This window comes from Galeopterus variegatus, unplaced genomic scaffold (genome assembly GCF_000696425.1).
Source record: "Galeopterus variegatus unplaced genomic scaffold, G_variegatus-3.0.2 Scaffold2044, whole genome shotgun sequence".
In the NCBI taxonomy this organism is placed as follows: Eukaryota; Metazoa; Chordata; class Mammalia; order Dermoptera; family Cynocephalidae; genus Galeopterus; species Galeopterus variegatus.
The window spans coordinates 198367-216529 of NW_007728155.1; the positions used below are offsets into that span (position 1 = coordinate 198367).

Below are 18163 nucleotides of genomic sequence, written 5' to 3' on the forward strand. Positions count from 1 at the left end.
GGAGGAGCCGAGGCGAGTGGGCGGTAACTCTCGGACCGGATATGACGCAAGGCGGGGGCTGAGCTGCGCAGGCCCGAAACCCAGCAGGGGGCGAAGATGGCGGAGAACGGCGGTCGCACAGGCAGGAGCAGCGGGAGCGGCGCGGGAAAGGGGGCGGTGTCGGCAGAGCAGGTGAGGAGCGGAGAGCACGTAGGAGGGCACCTGGCTGGGTCCGGAGTCGATGCGAAAAAGTGGGGAGGGGGCGGCTGTAGTATGTGCAGGCCTTTGCTCAAGTCCCACATTTGCGTGGCACCCAGAGAGGGGAGGGTTCTTTGAGAAGCTAGCCGAGTCCCCAGGGAGAAAGTGGGGTGTTGGGTGAGCCTGGGGCGGGGTAAGCCCTTTGATGCAGGGTCTGGGAGGATGCACAGGTCTGAGGGGAGATGGGTTGTAGCTTTCTCCACCTCTTCTCAGCACCCCCAAACTAGATATGTCTGGGCAAGGCAGCTCGTAACGAGTCCGAGAGGATTAGTCAACTAGCCGGTTGTGTAGTCTGTTACGTGATCCTGAAACCACGTTCACAATCGCCGTCACTCTGCAGAGCCACGTGACTCACAGAACTCGAACAGTCTAGCGTTCTACACTGTTTAGATTCGGGAGTGCATTACTAAATTGAATTTCTTTTTGGAGATCGGAAACCCTTTTCTAATCCAAACGTGCATTTCCCCCAATGCCTAGCGTCGGGAAATGTTTGATAAATTAATCATAAGGCCTTTTGTGGCTTGGAAACCGTAATTTGCTAATGGTGGGGCTAGTGTTTAATCGGAGTGGGAAGAAATCTACACAACAGAAATAAAGCAGTTAAATAACAGCTGTTTTAATTATGGGTTTTATCAGTTATTCAACAATTAATACAGGCAGTGATATCTGCATAAAGATTTTAAAAACTGTTCTCTGCCATCTATAGTCTGGTGGGGTAAATAAGGCATGTAAGATGCTAATATGAGGCAGAAGTGTCCGAAGAGAGGTATAAAGTGGGGATTTGGGGGAGGGGGGAAGAAATAGTTTCTGACTTATGGGGGGAAAGGGAGAAGGAGACTAATACTTTCTGAGGATCCAGCATGTGCTAGGTATAGGGAAACAGATAAAAGAAATAGACCTTGTCTTCAAGTTGCTCACAGACTCATTTGATAAGAAACAAACCAAACAATAAAGATTTATAATGTACTACACAGTACCTTTTTAACGACAGTTATGGGAGAGACCCCTCAGTAATCAAGAGGTTATGGGATTTGAGGAGTGGGTGGAAAAGGGAAGCTGTGGTATAGTGGAGTGGCTAAAGGCGTTCTTATGTTCTGGGACACTCAGACAGACCTAGGTTTGAATTCTCTTTCTACTATTTACTATTTATATATGACTTTCCATGAGTTACTTCTGGGCCTTACCTATCTATTCAAACATAATGGTACCTAGCTCATCACTGTATTTAGGGTGTTAGGCAAGAATAATGCATGCAGTGTTTTGCACAGTGATTAAAATATAGTATGTGTGTAATAAATGTTCGTTAGCTTTTGTTTCCTAGAGGAGAAAATCCTTCAGCTCAGTTCTAAAGGATGTGAGAGGTTAGTCAAGTAAAGAAGGAAGTGGAAGATTTTCTATGTAGAGGGAATAATATGTTCAAAAACACTAAGGCATTAAACTGCCTGGCATGTTTGGAATTGATTGCAAGACTTGAATATGGAGAAAAAGGGATGAAAGAGGAATGTAGGATGTCTGTCAGGTTTCTGTCTTTGGTGAATAATAGTGCCATAGGGAATGCAGGAAGATGCACGAGTTTGGGGGGAAAGACAGGTTTATTTTAAGATTTTGAGTTTGGGTTTCTTTTTTTTTTTTTTTAATTGGAACATAGTACATTGTACATACTTGTGGGGTACAGCATTAAATTTCAATACCTATGTGCAATATGTGATGCTGAAATCAGGAAAATTAGTATATTCAACATTACAAGTGGGTTTCTTGTGGGACATTGAGATAGAGACATTTAGTAGGCAGGTTAATTTATAAATCTTGAGGTACAGAAAGAAATCTGCGTTGTATATACAGATTAGAGAATTGAGTATATGGACAGTGGAACAAGCCATGGTTATGGATGAGAATCATCCCTTTCATCAGAAGTAGAACAAGGGTGGAACCACTACTCACATTTAAGGGGTGGTGGAGAAAGAGAAGCCCTCAAGTGTGATAATTGAGTTCTAAGGCTGTTCCTTGATTAACATTCTCTGGTCTTTGTGTTCCAAAGAGAACACTAGGTAAAAAATATAAGATTTATCACTGCTGCAAATTTGAGTTACATATGAATGTGTGAGCCTTATGTGAACTATATGTCCCTTATAAACAAGATGGAAGCAAGTAACACATTGTGCTAGGCAGGCATTTTACAATTGATCTTAGCCAAAAGGCCGAGAAGCAATAAATAGGTAGGCACTTTAAAAAGTAATTTTCTGTTATTTAATTACCACCATTTCAAGTAAGTTGTATTGCCTTCCCTTTATAGATGAAATTCCCTTTGAATTTCAGAGGCATTAGTTAACTTGCCCAAGGTTAGTAACTGGAAGAGCAAGGCTTTTAATTGAGAGACTTGAGAATCAGATAGACTTTTTTCCACTTATACCTTGATTACATTAGAGATATTTGAGCTGAGCCCTGAAGGATTGGATGGACTTGAACAGGTGACAACGGGAATAGAAAACAGGGAGTATGAGGGCTGGCCAGTTAGCCCAGTTGGTTAGAGCACAGCCTTTTAATACCAAGGTCGAGGGTTTGGTTCCCCTTACTGGCCAGCTGCCCACCCCAAAAAAGAAAATAGGGAGTACGGTAAGAAGAGGAGAGTTGGGGAAAGCATAGATTGACAGGAAGTGCAGTGACTGGGTAATTTAACTAAGTCATGAAGTATAAGTTAGAAAGATGTTGTCCTTAAAGCAAGTTTAAGTAAGGCCTTAGAGTGCTGGACAGTTAGCCCAGTTAGAGTGCAGCCTTACAATACCAAGGTCAAGGGTTTGGATTCTTATACTGGCCCGCCGACAAAAAACCAAAACAGGTTTTTAGTAAGGCCTTATAGGTCTTTGCATAGCAAAGAATTTGGGACTTTTTAACGTAAGCAGTCACAGGATATATGTTATACTATTAATTTTTTCCTATTATATAAAATAATACGTGTTTATTGTAGGAAATGTGAAAACACAGGAAAAAGTACAAACCAGGAAATAAATTGTTTATAATCCTACTATTCAGCGATAACTGTTCCAGAATATTTCCAATGTTCGTGAGTTACACAGCTATTTCTTTTCTTTGGTGCTGGCCGGCATGGGGATCTGAACCCTTAACCTTGGTGTTACAAGGTAGTGCTTTAATTGAGCTATTCAGAAGTAACTACTGAATATGTATGTGGATGGAAGGGAGGGGCATATATTTTTTACATATTTGCATATTTGATTTTTACTAAGTTAGGATTATACAGTATATACGGTTTTGTAATCTGCTTTTTAAGCCTAATAATATATCATAAACATTTTTCTGTCATCCAAGAGTTAGGAAGATTAAATTAGCAGCAGCGTGTAGGATAGGTTTGGTGAGTCCAAAAATAGGGAGATCATGTAGACTATTGCAGTAGTTCAGACAAGAGGGTTATGAAGGCCTGAACTAGGGTGATGTCAGTGAGCCTAAGAGAAATTCCTGAGATTAAGTGCAGTAAGTTTGGCATTGATGGAATAAAGGTGTGTTCAAAGATGTTATTTGCAGAAACAGGAGAGACAAGAAGAGGAACTGTTTAAAACTAGGTAAAGATGATTGGTTCAGCTTTGAATGACCTGAGTTTAAAGTATCCAGGGACATTTAGATGGAGATGATCTGTAATAATAGCAGCTGCTATTTATGACAATTTGTTATATGCTGGATATGGTTCTAAATCCTTGATGAAATTATTTAATTAATACAACATTCTGTGAGACAGTTACTATCTCTACTTTATTGGTGAAGAAACAGATTCAGAAAAGAAGTAACTTGCTCATAGTCAGATTTGAAGCCATTTTTGTTTGACAAAAAAGCTCCTTCCTTTAATTTATTATTTATTTATTTACTTATTTTTATTATACATACATGTGGGGTACAACATTGATTTTCAATAATTGTGTACACCATGTGGTGTTAGATCAGTATAGTAAGCTTATTCATCATTTCAGTACGCAGTCATTCTTTGTGTCCGCTGACCAATTCCTCTTTAGCCCCCTCCCTCTCCCCCTTCCCACCTCTAGTTTTCTAAAAGTTAAGCATATTACTGTGATTGACAGTACGCAGTCATTCTTTGTGTCCGCTGACCAATTCCTCTTTAGCCCCCCTCCCTCTCCCCCTTCCCACCTCTAGTTTTCTAAAAGTTAAGCATATTACTGTGATTGTTATTTGTTTCTTTCTTTCTCTCTGTCTCTGTTTATTGTTCCATTTGTTTATTTATGGATTCAGTTCCCAGTTATGAGTGAGAACATGCAGCATTTCTCTTTCTGTACTTGGGTGGTTTCACTTAGAATAATTTTCTCCAAGCTCATCCACGTTGCTACAAATGGTAGGATTTCATTATTTTTTATGGTTGAGTAGTATTCCATTGTGTATATTACCACAATTTCCTTATCCAGTCATCCATTGATGGACATTTAGGTTGGTTCCATTGCCTAGCTATTGTAAATAGAGCTGCATTAAACATGGGAGTGCAGGTATCCCTTTCACCTGATGTCTTCTAATCCTCTGGATATATTGCCAGTAGTGGGATTGCTGGATCATATGGAAGTTCTATCTGTAGTTGTTAAGGAACCTCCTTACTGTTCTCCGTAATGGCTGTACTAATTTACAGTCCCACCGTCTGTGGATCTAGAATTTCTGAGAAGGCCTGGGTTTTCAGGCAGTTGTTGAAACTGTAGAAGTAGCTAAGAATACCAATTGAAATAGTATCGATAATAAAGGGAGAAGTACTATGAACAGAATCTTAGATCCTGTCTCCATTGTAGGGTTGAGAGGATGAAATATCAGAAAGGAAAAAGCAGGAGGTTTAAGAGAAGAAGGAGAACCAGAGACCTGAAGGGTCCTAGAAACCAAAGGGGAGTGCACTTGATGTATTATCTCAGTTTAGTTCTCATTGTCTGTTTGTTGTTTTTTAGTTTTCATTGCTACCCTATGGCAGTGGTTCTCAACCTGGTGTGATTTTGTCCCTAGAAGACATTTGGCAATGCCTGGTTTTTGGTTGTTGTAAGTAGAAGGAGTTGCTGCTGCTGGCTTTCAGTGGGTAGAGTCCAGGGATGATGCTAAGCATCCTACAGTGCACAAGACAGCTCCCATAACACAGAATTACCAGGCCCAAAATGTCAGTTCCAGTGCTGAGAAACTCTGCTGTATGGTATTATTAGCTCCATTTTATAAATGAGAAAACAAGAGAAGTTAAGTAACTCAGTCATACAGCAAGTAAATGGCAAAACTGGGATTTGAACCAAGGTCAGACTCTATAAAGTTTGGGCTCTTTTCACTCTGCCATGTTACTACTTAAAGGGAAAGAGTTTCAAGAAGCAGATTGAAGACTGAGAAAAGGTGGTTGGAATATGCATATAGGTAGGAGGCCACTCAAGATCTTTGAGATGATGGTATGACAACTAACAATAGTTTAATAACTGGTATAGACAGAAGACAATTAGAAGGCAATTTAAAGTGGTTGGGAGTAAATGGGAGGTGAGGAAGTAGAGGCAGTGAGTATAGACTAGTCCTAAAAAATTTGGTCAAGAGAATGGATGAGTATCATTATTTGATGGAGGAGTAAGGTCAAAAAAATGTTCTTTAATAGAGCACTGAGTATGTTTGTCAGAAAAGGGGACATTGAACTGAAGAGAAGGTAATTAGTGGAGCAATTTCACAGAAAATGGTTTTCCAGATACATCCAATCATAATTCTCTACTTCTGAGTTCTGGTCAAGATGGCAGAATAGATGGTCCCCAGCATCACTCTCTCCCACAAAACAACCAATTTACAGATATTAAAAAGCAGCCAGGGCCGGCCCGTGGCTCACTTGGGAGAGTGTGGTGCTGATAACACCAAGGCCCCAGGTTCGGATCCCACATAGGGATGGCCGGTTCGCTCACTGGCTGAGCGTGGTGCTGACAACACCAAGTCAAGGGTTAAGATCCCCTTGCCGGTCATCTTTAAAAAAAAAAAAAAAAAAGCAGCCAAAGGGCCAGCCCATGGCTCACTTGGGAGAGTGTGGTGCTGACAACACCAAGTCAAGGGTTAAGATCCCCTTACTGGTCATCTTTTTTAAAAAAAGCAGCCAAGCTGGGGCCACTAGAGCTCAGGGGAAAAGGAGGAGAGACCTACGGAGTATATGAAGGCGGGAGAAGCCACGATGAGAGAGAGGAGAAAGAAATAACCACTCTGATCATTTTGAGCCCCGGCCACTTCAAGGCTGGAGCTGGTGAGCACACGGAGCAGGAGCCAGCAAAAGCCGCAGCTGCACCCTTCTGATGAAGTTACTTAGAGGCTGCAGGGGAGAAGAGGGCCTTGGTGGCCCCCAGGCCAGCAAGACCACTAATAGGGTTCCCATGAACCCACATGAGAGCAAGGAGCCACAACAACTGAAAAAAAGGAGCTGCTCAGAGGCCAGTGAGTCATCGCAAGGGACAGGCACATGGCCTGCCCTGTGGGAAGTGTTTGGAGTACAGGGGGTAGGGGAGATGGGCCCACTGGGAGAACACTGGGACATATCAGGGACAGCTGATCTACCCCCCAATCAGCGTAGGACCACTCAGTGGAGACTCGTCAGGAATATAGAACTGCAGGGGGTGCAGTTTGCTGAAAAGACTCAGGCCCAGACCAGAGTTTCTACACAACCCAGGTGTACTGGATCTCACAAGACTGGAAGTACCTATAAGTCAGCCATTAAAACCTAAATTGCACAAAAAGCCTTCCCTAGGGAGTCAGCAGCAAAGCAACAATTTAGCTCAACCACAGAGCTCAAGTGCTGGTCCCCACAGGAAGTTTCCCCATTTTAGAAGTAAGCAAGGGACTACGAATTAGTTCCAGTGCAGAGTTTAAGTGGTAGGAACAGCAAATAATCCAACACAGAACTGAAAGTAAAAACAAAATACCCACAGACCAGAGACAGAGTTTGATATTAACTAGTAAAGGTCTCATTTCACCAAAGAACACCTAAAAAACCTAAAAGGATGGGAAGTCTGCTGGGCTACCAAGCCAGGTAGGGGGAGGGCTGGGGGTCTCAACCATGCCCCCTGACACCTGCCTCCAGTCCCAAGGGTGGGGGGCCGAGGGCCTCAGCCATGCCCCACTGACACCCGCAGCCAGCAATGACCACCAAGCCACTGCAGGAAGCACCCTGGGCTCTCCCAAGCCAGGGTGGTGGGGGACCAAGGGCCTTGGCCATGTCCCCTGATACCTGCAACCAGCCCAGCTACAACCACCAAGCTGCTACAGGAAGTACCCCGGGCTCTCCCGAGCCAGGGCAGTGGGGGGTTGAGGGCCTCAGCCAGCCCAACGATGACTACTGAGCCACTGCAGGAAGTGCCCTGGACTCACCCCAGCTGGGGCAGTGGGTGGCCAAGGGCTTTAGCCACACCTCTCTGACATCTGCACCCAGCTCAGCAGTGACCAAGCCACCACTGGAAGCCACCTGGTTTCCCATGCAGGGATGAGGGGGTGCCATAGGGCTCAACCCCATCTCTCCTCCTTGCTCCTCCTCCTCTCACACTATTTCCTTCCCCTTTCCCCTCTGCACCCACCAACTGCTCCACAATAACATCACAGAATGTAAATAAATAAATAAATAAACTTAAAAAAAATTCTCACCTCTTCTATTCTTCCATTGAACCCAATGAAAGTAAATGTCACATAAGTACAAAGACCAAAGGACATTTTGGAAAGAAAAGTAACAGTTGTAGATTTTTCCTGAAGTTATCAAAACTATATGGTATTGAGTAAACAAAAAATGTAGATCAAATGGAAATATTACTCTCTTAGAAGAGCCAGATTAACAAGCCAGGAATAATATATTAATAGAAAATGGATTCTTAGAGATAGACAAACCTGGGTACAAGTACCAGTTCTGCAATTCACTGTGTTATTTTATTAACAACCTGGCTGGTTAGAGCACTCTGAGCCCTTGACCTTGGTGTTAAAACACTGCACTCTAACCAGTTGAACTGTCTGGCCAGCCCCACACTGTTATTTTAACCATCTCTGCACATGCCTTCAGCCCTGGTCTTCTGATTTATAAATTGATGGTGCATGTCTTAAAATCTTTTTTGCTTTTGTTTGTTAGAATTAAATGAAATAAAGAGTCTATACAGTGCCTGGCATATAGTAGATATTTCTTTACTGTTTACACTGTGGAGGGCAGATTATTGTAGGACTGTGAAAGATACAGGTATTTTTAACATATGGGATTTGGGGATGGCCAGAACTCCTTCCAATAAGAATCTAAGTTGAAACTTGAAGAAAGAATTAGGAAAGTTTAACATATGGGGTTTGGGGATGGCCAGAACTCCTTCCAATAAGAATCTAAGTTGAAACTTGAAGAAAGAATTAGAATTAGGCAGAGAAAAAATGGAATGACAGAGGTTAGGGAAAGTATACCAGGTAGGGTGAAGATTCTATGCAAATGCCTGAAGGCAGATGATTAGGGAAACACAGTGGCTTAAGACAGTGAGAGTGCTGAGTTAACATGGAGGGAAGGACAGATTGGGAAGGTAAGTCGGGACTGGGTCTTTTTTATTTTTATTTTTTTAATTGAAGCATAATTGATTATACATATTTGTGGGGCACAAAGTTGGCTGTCAGTAGTTGTGTACAATATGTGATGGTCAAATCAGGTTAGTTAGCTTATTAATCATTACAATAGGTAATCATTCCGGGACCAGGTCTTTATAGAATTCTTTTTTTGCCGTGTTAAATAGTTTGGATTTTATCCCGTGAATATCAGAACCATTGAAAATTTTAGGGATAGGAGTAATATGGTTAGATTTATATTTTAGTTCACTTGTGCTGCAGTCTGGGGAATGGATTGATCAGGGCAAATGTAGAGGCTGTGTAGAACTCAGGAGGCCGCAATACTACAGGTGTGGTAGAAGTGGACAGATTTGAGATATTTAGCAGATGGATGTGACTTAGAGATTAATTGAATGTGGATAGTGAATCAAAGATGATTCCAAGGTTTCTGGGGTTAAGATCCTCAACTCCAAAAATTATTAACAGAATGAAATCTGTTAGCTACCATTAGGACTCTGGGGGAACAGTTATAAATCATGACATTGCTGGTAGCACTATAAATTCCTCTGGTCATCTTGGAGAGCTTTCTAGTGACATGAAATAAAAGCTATAATAATGTTAGAATACTTTTGACTCAGTATTCTCACTTTTGGGAATGTAATTAAAGAAAAATGGCTGTAAAATTTTTGTATTATTTGTACAAAGTTATTTAACATCGGTACTATTTATTCAGAAAAATTGGAAATAACCTAAATGTCCTAACAACAGAGTACTTGTTAAGAAATTTTATTGTTACTGATTTTTTTTGTGGCTGGCTGGTACCAGGATCTGAACCTGTGACCGTAGGGTTACAAGGCTGCGTTCTAACCAATGGAACTACCTAGCAAGCCCAGGTGTTACATTAATAGGGTATAAATGCTATACAGAGGGCTGGCCCGTGGCTCACTCAGGAGAGCGTGGTGCTGAAAACACTGAGGCCCCAGGTTCGGATTCTATATAGGGATGGCTGTTGGCTCACTGGTTGAGTGTGGTGCTGACAACACCAAGCCAAGGGTTAAGATCCCCTCACCAGTCATCTATTAAAAAAAAAAAAAAAAAAAAAAAAAAAAAAAAAAAAAAAAATGCTATACAGTATAGCCCTTAAAATAAGAAAACCATATCTGTATATGTTTGTGCATGCTAACTGTGAGAATGTAAAGAGCTCTGTATGGTTATAAGAATTGAAATTACTTTAGAAAAGGGTAAATAGTTGGTATTTAAATTTAATTTAATTATTTTTTAGTAGGGAGGTTTATATAAAATGATTATTTAATAAGGTTAAGAGAATCAACACTGACCTGTCTATCCCTGCTCACACCAGACAACTTAAGGAGGATAGGGAGTAACGGAAAGGGAATGAGAATTAGGTCTAGCTATAGGGGAGAAGATCACTTAAAAAGTTGTATTTTAAGAGGAAGAATATGGGAATAAAGCACAGCCCCTCTGTTTTCATTACCTGGTAGACTCCAGACGTGGGAGGTTAATATTGGTTTATTTTGCATTTAACTTACAGTTAGGTTGCAGGTAGCTGCTAAGAGATTTTGCTTCCTTTAAGTGCTCTTGTGCTTGATTTTTCCATAGTAACTGTGGATAACTCACACATTTAAATAAATTTATCTTAGTTTGTTATTTTATTAAAATTGTATAAACTGGAACAAGAGGAAATAGGGGTTGTTATTAGCAAGAATGTTGAAGAAAAGTTGGATCTTTAGAGGCTTCCAGTCAAGATGGCAGAATAGACAGTCCCCAGCATCACTCTCTCCCACAAATCAACCAATTTACGACTATAAATAAACAACAATAGCCAAGCTGGGGCTGCTAGAGCTCAGGGGAAGAGGAGGAGAGACCTATGGAGTGCATGAAGACGGGAAAAGCCACGATGAAAGAAAGAAAAAACTGCTCTGAGCATTTTATGCCACGGCCAGTTTAAGGCTAGAGCTGCTGAGCCCACGGAGCAGGAGCCAGCAAAAGCCACAGCTGTGCCTTTTGGATGAAGCTGATTGGAGGCAGCAGGGGAGAAGAGGGCCTTGGTGGTCCCCAGGCCAGCAAGACCACTAATAGGCTTCCCATGGAGCCTTCCCATGGAGCAATATAGGAGCGAGGAGCCACAACAACTGAAAAAAAGGAGCCACTCACAGCTGGTGAGTCATTGCAAGGGACTGGCACATGGGAAGTGTTTGTAGCACAGGTGGTGGGGGACACAGGCCCACCGGGGGAACACTGGGGCACAGCAAGGACAGCTGACCAGCACCCCAGTCAGTGAAGGACTGCTCAGAGGAGACTGGTCAGGAATATAGAATTGCATGGGGTGCAGTTTGATGAGAAGACGCCAGATCAGAGTTTCTACACAACCCAGGTGCAGTGGGTCTCTGGAGAGCTGAAGTACTTATGAAGTCAACCATTAAACCCTGAGCTGCACAAAAAGCCTTCCCTAGGGAATCAGCAGTAAAGCAGCAATTTAGCTAAACCACACAGCTGAAGTACTGGTCCCCACAGGAAGTTCCCCCATTTTAGAAGTAAGCAAAGGACAAAAAATTAGTTCCAGCCCAGGCACACCACCAGCGCCTCGGGCCACCTGTGGACCTGAGGCACAGAGCCAGGGACCAGAACCCCCTCCCACAACCAGTCACACTGTCAGTCCTGAGGAGCATGCCAAAAACATCACCTCCATGTGGGTGGCCCACCACAGCAACCATAACAACCACGGCTGCCGGAAAAGCGGCTAAACACCACAACCACCATGAAGATGGTCCGCCAGCCACTGGAGTGCATTGATGCAAGGAGAGTCACCAGCAGAGACCAAAGAAAAGAAGATGTCTCTCTCCACAAAGCCCATTCCAGAGTGACAGAAGAAACATCTACTTTACGTTGATATCGGGGGACCTGACACACCTCTCAGCATTGGACAGATCATCTAGGCAACAAATCAACAGAGTAACCATTACTCTTTCAGAAGGAGAGAAAAAATCTAGGGTAATTAGAGGGGGGAGGGATGAAGGAGAGAGAGATGGGGAGAGATTGGACAAGGGGCATAAAGAATAAGTACGATATATGCTAGTAATATTGATTTGATCAACATATGTCAACGTTGAACCCCAAAAATATGTATAATCAATTATGATTCAATAAAAATTAACAAAAAAAGTTGGAATCTTTAAAATTCTCTACATTTATTTGTGCTAAATTGGTTGTTGAAAAGCAGATTCCTACTAATGACTAAGGAAAATAAATTCAGGCCTCAGAAATTTTAGACATTTAAGATGATTTCATTGATGCATTTAACAACATGCATCCAGGAAAGTGGGTCATTTGGGTGTTAGGAGAACATCTAGAATCTGGTTTAGTTGTGGAATTTTCTTAGATGAAATTATTTTGATCTGTAACATTGACAGTGGAGAAAAAGCTAATTGTAGATGGAGTAGTTTTGGTATAGGCAATGAAGGTGAAGGAAAAACAGACTGTAGATGAGTTAGATTTACATGGCATTTGTTGAAGTGAGTGGTTGGAACAGATTGAGATGAAGGGGTGATGGACTGGAGAAGGGAGAAGTTGCTGGACTGACAGGTTCTTGGTCAGGTATTATTCCTTGATTTATTGGGCAGTTGAAGGGATGTAGGGGTGGTGCACATCAGCCATTGGCTTGTATTACCTGTATATGAACCTTACAGAGAGCCAGAACTAGAGATAAGGGGCCCTAGTAGAGATGAGGTGCTTAATCATCAATACTGGGGCAATGTTTCTGGCAGTGAAACTGGAGATGATGTAAATGGGAGTGAGAGATTTGGCAGTGGTATGAATGGATTGGGTTCACTGCTCTCAGATGTCCAGGAGGTTTCCCAGGGAGTACGTCTGGATTTGGAGAGAAGGCCATGATAATAATTAATGTACTTTACTGCTTACAAAGCCATTTCACACTCATTGGTTCACATGGTATCATTATTATGTGCATTTTACAGGTAAGAAAATTAAGGCTCGGTGGCTTCTTGTTTCTGGCTGCACCTTAGAATTATGTGGGAGATCTTTTTAAAAATACTGAGATCTGGGCCTTTTCCCTGGTGATTGTGTGGTTGTTCTGAGGCTCCACTATTTTAAAAATGTTCCTCAGGTGATTCTAACATGTAGCCATGGTTGAGAACTGTAGGATTAAATATCTATCCAAGGCCATAGATCCAATAAGTAGCAGAGGCAGAACTTGAAAGCTGGTCTCTTGTCTCCAAGCCTTAAATTTTGTTTTGTTTTGTTTTTTCCCCCAAATTCCCACCCCCCCTTTCCCATTTTCTTTCCTCATTTCATCTCCTACTTTTCATCTGATATGTCTTTCCAAACACAGTCATCAGAACCCCATACTGGGAGTGACAGTGGTGGTGGTATTAGTACCAAGTCTGGTTTTCACACACTGTTTTTATTCTCTGCTGTTTCTGGGGAATTGGGAGCTGGCAGTAATTACTTCTCTGGGCCTTTACATATGTTATCTCATGTGCATCTTTTGCCCTCCCCTTCTCCTACTCCCAATTTCTCATCCTTCAGGCTTCATTTAAGACATTATCTCTCAGAAAGCCTGTATCAGTTAAGAGTTTATAGGCTACAGAGACTGACTGGTCAATTTGTGTTGTTTTTTTTTTTAAAAGGAGTGTTTTTGAAGAATAGTGAGTAGTTCACAGAATTGAAAACAATGATTTAAAAAAAAATAAAAAGCTAGGGGCCGACCCGTGGCTAACTTGGGAAAGTGCAGTACTGATGACACCAAGGCCAAGCGTTCGGATCCCTATATAGGGATGGCCGGTTTGCTCACTTTGGAGAACGTGGTGCTGACAACACCAAGTCAAGGGTTGGGATCCCTTTACTGGTCATCTTTAAAAAAAAAAGTTGGGGAACCCAGGAATAGGAATGGAGGGCCATCTCTATAGCACTAAGTGTCTTAACTTTAGTTGACTTCTCCATCCAAAATTCAAATTCTTGTAGAGACTCTCGCATAGAATAGGTCACTGCCCCTGTCATCAATAGGCAAGGACCCTGTGATTAGTGGCCCCAGAAGAACCCCACTGAATTAAGAAGGGGCAGTTCCCTAATGGATGAGATACTGGGAAGACCCAAACAAGAGTTCCTCATTACAAAGCCCTTCCTGACAGGCTTCCTTACCTGGTATTTTAGGTTCCCCTGTACGCCAGTAGCCCTCGACCCCCATCCCTATGTTATAAATACCTATTCCCCACCAAACAAGAAGTCAGAAGCCAAATCTATTGTTATATTCTCCAGTGCCTAGCAAACATCTCGCACATAGTAGGTAGGCATTCAGTATTTGGTGAATGGAATTCCAAACTTATTTAGAATCACAAACTTGGACTGGCTGGTCAGCTCAGTTGGTTAGAGTAAAGTGTTACAGCGCCAAGGTTTGGATCCCTTTACCAGCCAGCTGTGAAAGAAAAAAAAGTGCACACTTGTGTTCTACTCTTTTTCCAAGGTAAGTGTCCACTATTGCACCTTTGTAAATCTTGCCACCCTGTGTAGTGTCTTGATCCTCTACCATTTCCACTGTCCCCTCTCATCTCTTCTCTCTGTCCTTAGGTAATTGCTGGCTTCAACCGTCTTCGGCAGGAACAGCGGGGCTTGGCATCTAAAGCAGCTGAGCTGGAGATGGAGTTGAATGAGCACAGGTGAGAAAGTCAGGGAGAAGTAAACAATCAGACTGTTGGATGGGCCATTTTGTGAGGGAGGGTTGCGGAAGAGTGGGATTGAATTCTCAGGTTCTGCCTTGTCCTACCCCAGCCTAGTGATTGATACACTGAAGGAGGTAGATGAAACCCGCAAGTGCTACCGCATGGTTGGAGGAGTGCTGGTAGAGCGGACTGTCAAAGAGGTGCTGCCTGCTTTGGAGAACAACAAGGAGCAGGTGAGCAAGAGTCCCTGAGGAGAAGCTTTGGGCAGCAAAAGGGTAAGGAACAAGGAGAGGCCAGGGATTTAGGAAATAAGGGGGAGGAAAGTCTGGGTAGAAACTTATGTTGAAGACAGCATAAATAGCCTATTAGCCTGTGCTCTGTATGCTATGATAAACCCAGCTCCTTACACAAAAGGAGTTGCCAGCTCTATTCCCTTTCCATGGGCTCTGTGACCTGGCTGAGTTGGGTAGGAGGTGAGAACTGTTTTTTTCACAGTGTAATCCATGGATACCTGCATCAAAATCACTTAAAGGTGGACCATGGTTGGGGTAAGTGAAGGAGAGATGACACTTCTAACCTTACCTTTAACCAAGTATTAACAGTGGAGCCCAGACACTAAAATTATTCCTTTTTCAAACAGTGGTTTATAAACTTTAACATATGTAAGAATCACCTGGGCTGCTTATTTGTAAAATGTCATTTCGTGGCATTCCCAAAGGTTCTGAGTCAGTGCGTTCAGAAGAGGATCCAGGAGGCTGCATTTAAAATTGGTTAATACTTGGTTAAAGGTAAGGTTAGAAGTGTCATCTCTCCTTCACTTATCCCAACCATAGTCCATTCCAGGTAGAAGGAAAGGAATCCTGATATCCTTGTGTAATCCATGTTGCTTGCTCTCTAGATACAGAAGATCATTGAGACACTGACACAGCAGCTTCAGGCAAAGGGAAAAGAATTAAATGAATTCCGGGAAAAGCACAACATTCGTCTCATGGGGGAAGATGAGAAGCCAGCAGCCAAGGAAAACTCAGAAGGGGCTGGGGCTAAGGCCAGCTCAGCTGGAGTATTGGTCTCCTAGGGACCAAGGCATTTGCATTTTTTTCTACCCTGACTCCTCCTACTACTAATTTCCCTTTATTGTTATTATTATTATTTTCTCTGCTACTGTAATATTTTTTGTTAATTAAATGTTTTGGTCAGAATGCTTAGCTGTAGTCTGAAGCTTTCTCCCTATCGGGTGGAAATTGTATGGGGCAGGAGACAACACATGACTTGCGGTTTTTGTTTCCATCAGGTTAATGGCTCACAATATCAGAGTAGGACCCATATTTTATCCTTTCTCTTGCAAATCAAGATGAGTGTACTTATTTATTGCCCTTTTAAAAAAATTTCAGAGACAAATTAGACTCTCGGGTTGAAATTTAATAAGCATTTGAAGTGAGGCAGATAGCTCTGGTGATAATGCTTTATGGGTTTGCAATAAAATAGAGGCTTGGCAGTGTGTCTTGGCACTATTCTTTAGAAAAAGAGGTCCAAGATGCAAACCTGTGGACTGGCTGTCCTGCCATCCTCACAAAAACCCCCAACCAGGTAAAGCTGATCATTCCAAAGGCAGGTGCGATGGCCCACACGTTTCAGCCCACGGTCTGCACAGGGGAAGTGGAACCACAGAGAAGGAGACTTGCCTGTTGGGTAGAGGCAGAAGGTGGTTATTGAGGTAGGAGCACTTTGTCACCCATGGAACTCAACATGACCAAAGCCTTGCCCATTATTTTTCTCCTCACTTTATTTGTGGGCCTCTTCAGATGTTTAATATTCTGTATACTCCTTTAACTCTTGTCAACTAATTCTTCCTCCTTCCTACCCCATCACTCTGTCCTCTTTCTGTATTCTTTGGGCTCTCCTAACTTCCCACCTTTTCCCTCTTCAACCATTGGTCTGGCTCTCACGGGTATCATAGATGTAGAGGTCATTGCAGATGGTGTCTCTAGCTCTGGTCAGAGTTTCTCCACCAAACAGCACAGCAAAGGGTCCCACCACAGAACACGAGTGATGCCGTAGTCCCTGGGGCCCCTGTCGGGACCCCTGCCCACTGCTCACAAGCCTTGCAAGCTGTTCCATCAAATGAGGAGCAACAGGTGGTTCCTCCTTGCAGGGAGAAAGAACAAACTGTCTGCAGGGATTTGGGCATCACAATTTTAGCTCCCTTCCACTCTAAGCAAGATGTGAGTAGATAATACCTTAATCTTTCCATGACTCCAAAGCCCAGCTACTTCTGGTTCAGCTGAGTTGCAACCCCCAAAGAGCAATAGCTGATGACCTGGGTGGGGTCCAGGAGTTTGGAGCAGAGCAGCACAGTGACCTGAGCGTGAGACTGTGTGGCATCCTTCTTCCTTGTAGCTGTGGATATACAGAAATTCAGGCCTGAGTGGGGTTTTCTGGAAAATGTAAGTGCAATACGGCCTTTTCCCCACTGTGCTTGCCAAGGATAGAAAGGCAAGGGGCAGTGCAGTATATAGGTCGGATGAGAAGGAGGGTTATACCGTAGAGAGAGTTGAGCTATCCTAGACATGGTAGATCCCGGGGAAGGAGGGTGCTAGGATGTGGGTCAGTTGCTTGAGGAATTTGTCTAGCTTTTGTTTTTCCAGAGTGTAGACGAAAGGAGGGCGAAAGGTTTTGGACGGAGGGTGCCTACCAATAGCTGCGGGCGTTGGGGTCCAGCCTTAACGTGTAGATGCTTCCATAACGTCGCTGAGTGCGGATACTGCCCTCTCGGCCAGCTACCCGAAGCTCACGGTCCGAGAGGCGGGTGCAGGTGTGACTGCTGAGGCCGGCAGGGGGACAGTTGCTAGGGGTCGCTGTCCACGCCTCCCACACTCCGCGCTCTGTGTCCAGCGCGGCCACTGTGGCCAGGCGGCGAGACCCGTCCCAGCCGCCCACCACGCACAGCCAACGCCCGCCCACGGGTGCCGCGTCGTGGTGACTGCGCTGGGGGCTGCCCCGGGCTCCCAATCGCACAGCCTGGCCCCCAGCCGGGTCGAAGACCACCGTATCGCTGCTGGGCTCTCTTGCTCCTCCTGCTAGGAGACCCCCCACCAGATACAACCGTCCCTGCAATTCGGTGCATGAATGGAAGGCCCGAGCTAGAAGCGCGTCCTGCGCCACCGGCCGCCAGGCCCAGCCCGAGCCCCCCGCCCGACCTGGGGGCACCGCCACCGCCATGGGCCTGGGGGACGGGGAGGACAGCAGGGTCTGCGGCTGGGAGCGCACCCTACATGAGCACCTCCCTTACAGGACACCGGCCCGGGTTCCCACCTCAATCCACTGCCTTCTCTCCGCCGTCGCCCGGCAACCACTGCAGCTGTGCGGCGCGACCGCGACAAACTGAAGGTCGCAAAGCACCGGTTACCGTGGAGACGGGAGACGGGTAGCTACCGGGAGTCGTTCGGTGATGTCACCAAGGCGAGAGGAGCAGTGCGAGTCAAGTAAAAATCCCGAAAGATTGTTAACGTCAGCAAGTCGGGGGACAGCCAATTCCTCAGAACCTCAGCTGCGAACTGACTTGTGATTGTGACATTTAAGGTGCAGGTGTTGCTCCACCGGGCGGGGAGGGACGATGTCCTTCTGATTACTCTGACCTCCCCAGAGATGAGCTAGGAAGGGAAAACAAAAGTCAGAGGGTGAGG

At 44.1% G+C, this 18163-nt stretch overlaps 2 protein-coding genes across 6 annotated transcripts; one reads left to right on the plus strand and one right to left on the minus strand.

The window, feature by feature from the left end:
- Positions 1–51: 51 nt before the first annotated feature.
- Positions 52–15685, plus strand: PFDN2 (prefoldin subunit 2). The gene is made up of 4 exons (XM_008580213.1): positions 52–171; positions 14389–14477; positions 14590–14713; positions 15379–15685. The coding sequence occupies exons 1-4, from the start codon at positions 97–99 to the stop codon at positions 15553–15555; spliced, it is 465 nt and encodes a 154-aa protein (XP_008578435.1). The 5' UTR covers positions 52–96; the 3' UTR covers positions 15556–15685.
- A 193-nt stretch (positions 15686–15878) lies between these two features.
- Positions 15879–17742, minus strand: KLHDC9 (kelch domain containing 9). 5 transcript variants are annotated; one of them, XM_008580222.1, is made up of 4 exons: positions 17173–17730; positions 16718–16877; positions 16427–16625; positions 15879–16162 (listed from the first exon to the last, which is right to left on the minus strand). In XM_008580222.1, the coding sequence occupies exons 1-4, from the start codon at positions 17697–17699 to the stop codon at positions 15996–15998; spliced, it is 1053 nt and encodes a 350-aa protein (XP_008578444.1). In that variant the 5' UTR covers positions 17700–17730; the 3' UTR covers positions 15879–15995. The 5 variants fall into 5 exon arrangements, 4 of the variants coding, with proteins under 4 accessions (XP_008578444.1, XP_008578448.1, XP_008578446.1 ...); XM_008580224.1 differs by having other exon boundaries at positions 16071–16162; positions 16427–16650; positions 17173–17741; XR_551055.1 differs by having other exon boundaries at positions 16073–16162; positions 16393–16650; positions 17173–17742.
- Positions 17743–18163: the final 421 nt, after the last annotated feature.

Coding starts and splice junctions, on each gene's coding strand:
- KLHDC9 (XM_008580222.1), bottom strand. CDS start 17,699: ATGGCGGTGGCGGTGCCCCCAGGTCGGGCGGGGGGCTCGGGCTGGGCC. Junction 16,878..17,172: donor CCCAACGCCCGCAGCTATTG/GTAGGCACCCTC, acceptor GTATATCCACAG/CTACAAGGAAGAAGGATGCC. Junction 16,626..16,717: donor GGAGTCATGGAAAGATTAAG/GTATTATCTACT, acceptor TCTCCCTGCAAG/GAGGAACCACCTGTTGCTCC.
- PFDN2 (XM_008580213.1), top strand. CDS start 97: ATGGCGGAGAACGGCGGTCGCACAGGCAGGAGCAGCGGGAGCGGCGCG. Junction 172..14,388: donor GGGCGGTGTCGGCAGAGCAG/GTGAGGAGCGGA, acceptor CTCTGTCCTTAG/GTAATTGCTGGCTTCAACCG. Junction 14,714..15,378: donor TGGAGAACAACAAGGAGCAG/GTGAGCAAGAGT, acceptor CTTGCTCTCTAG/ATACAGAAGATCATTGAGAC.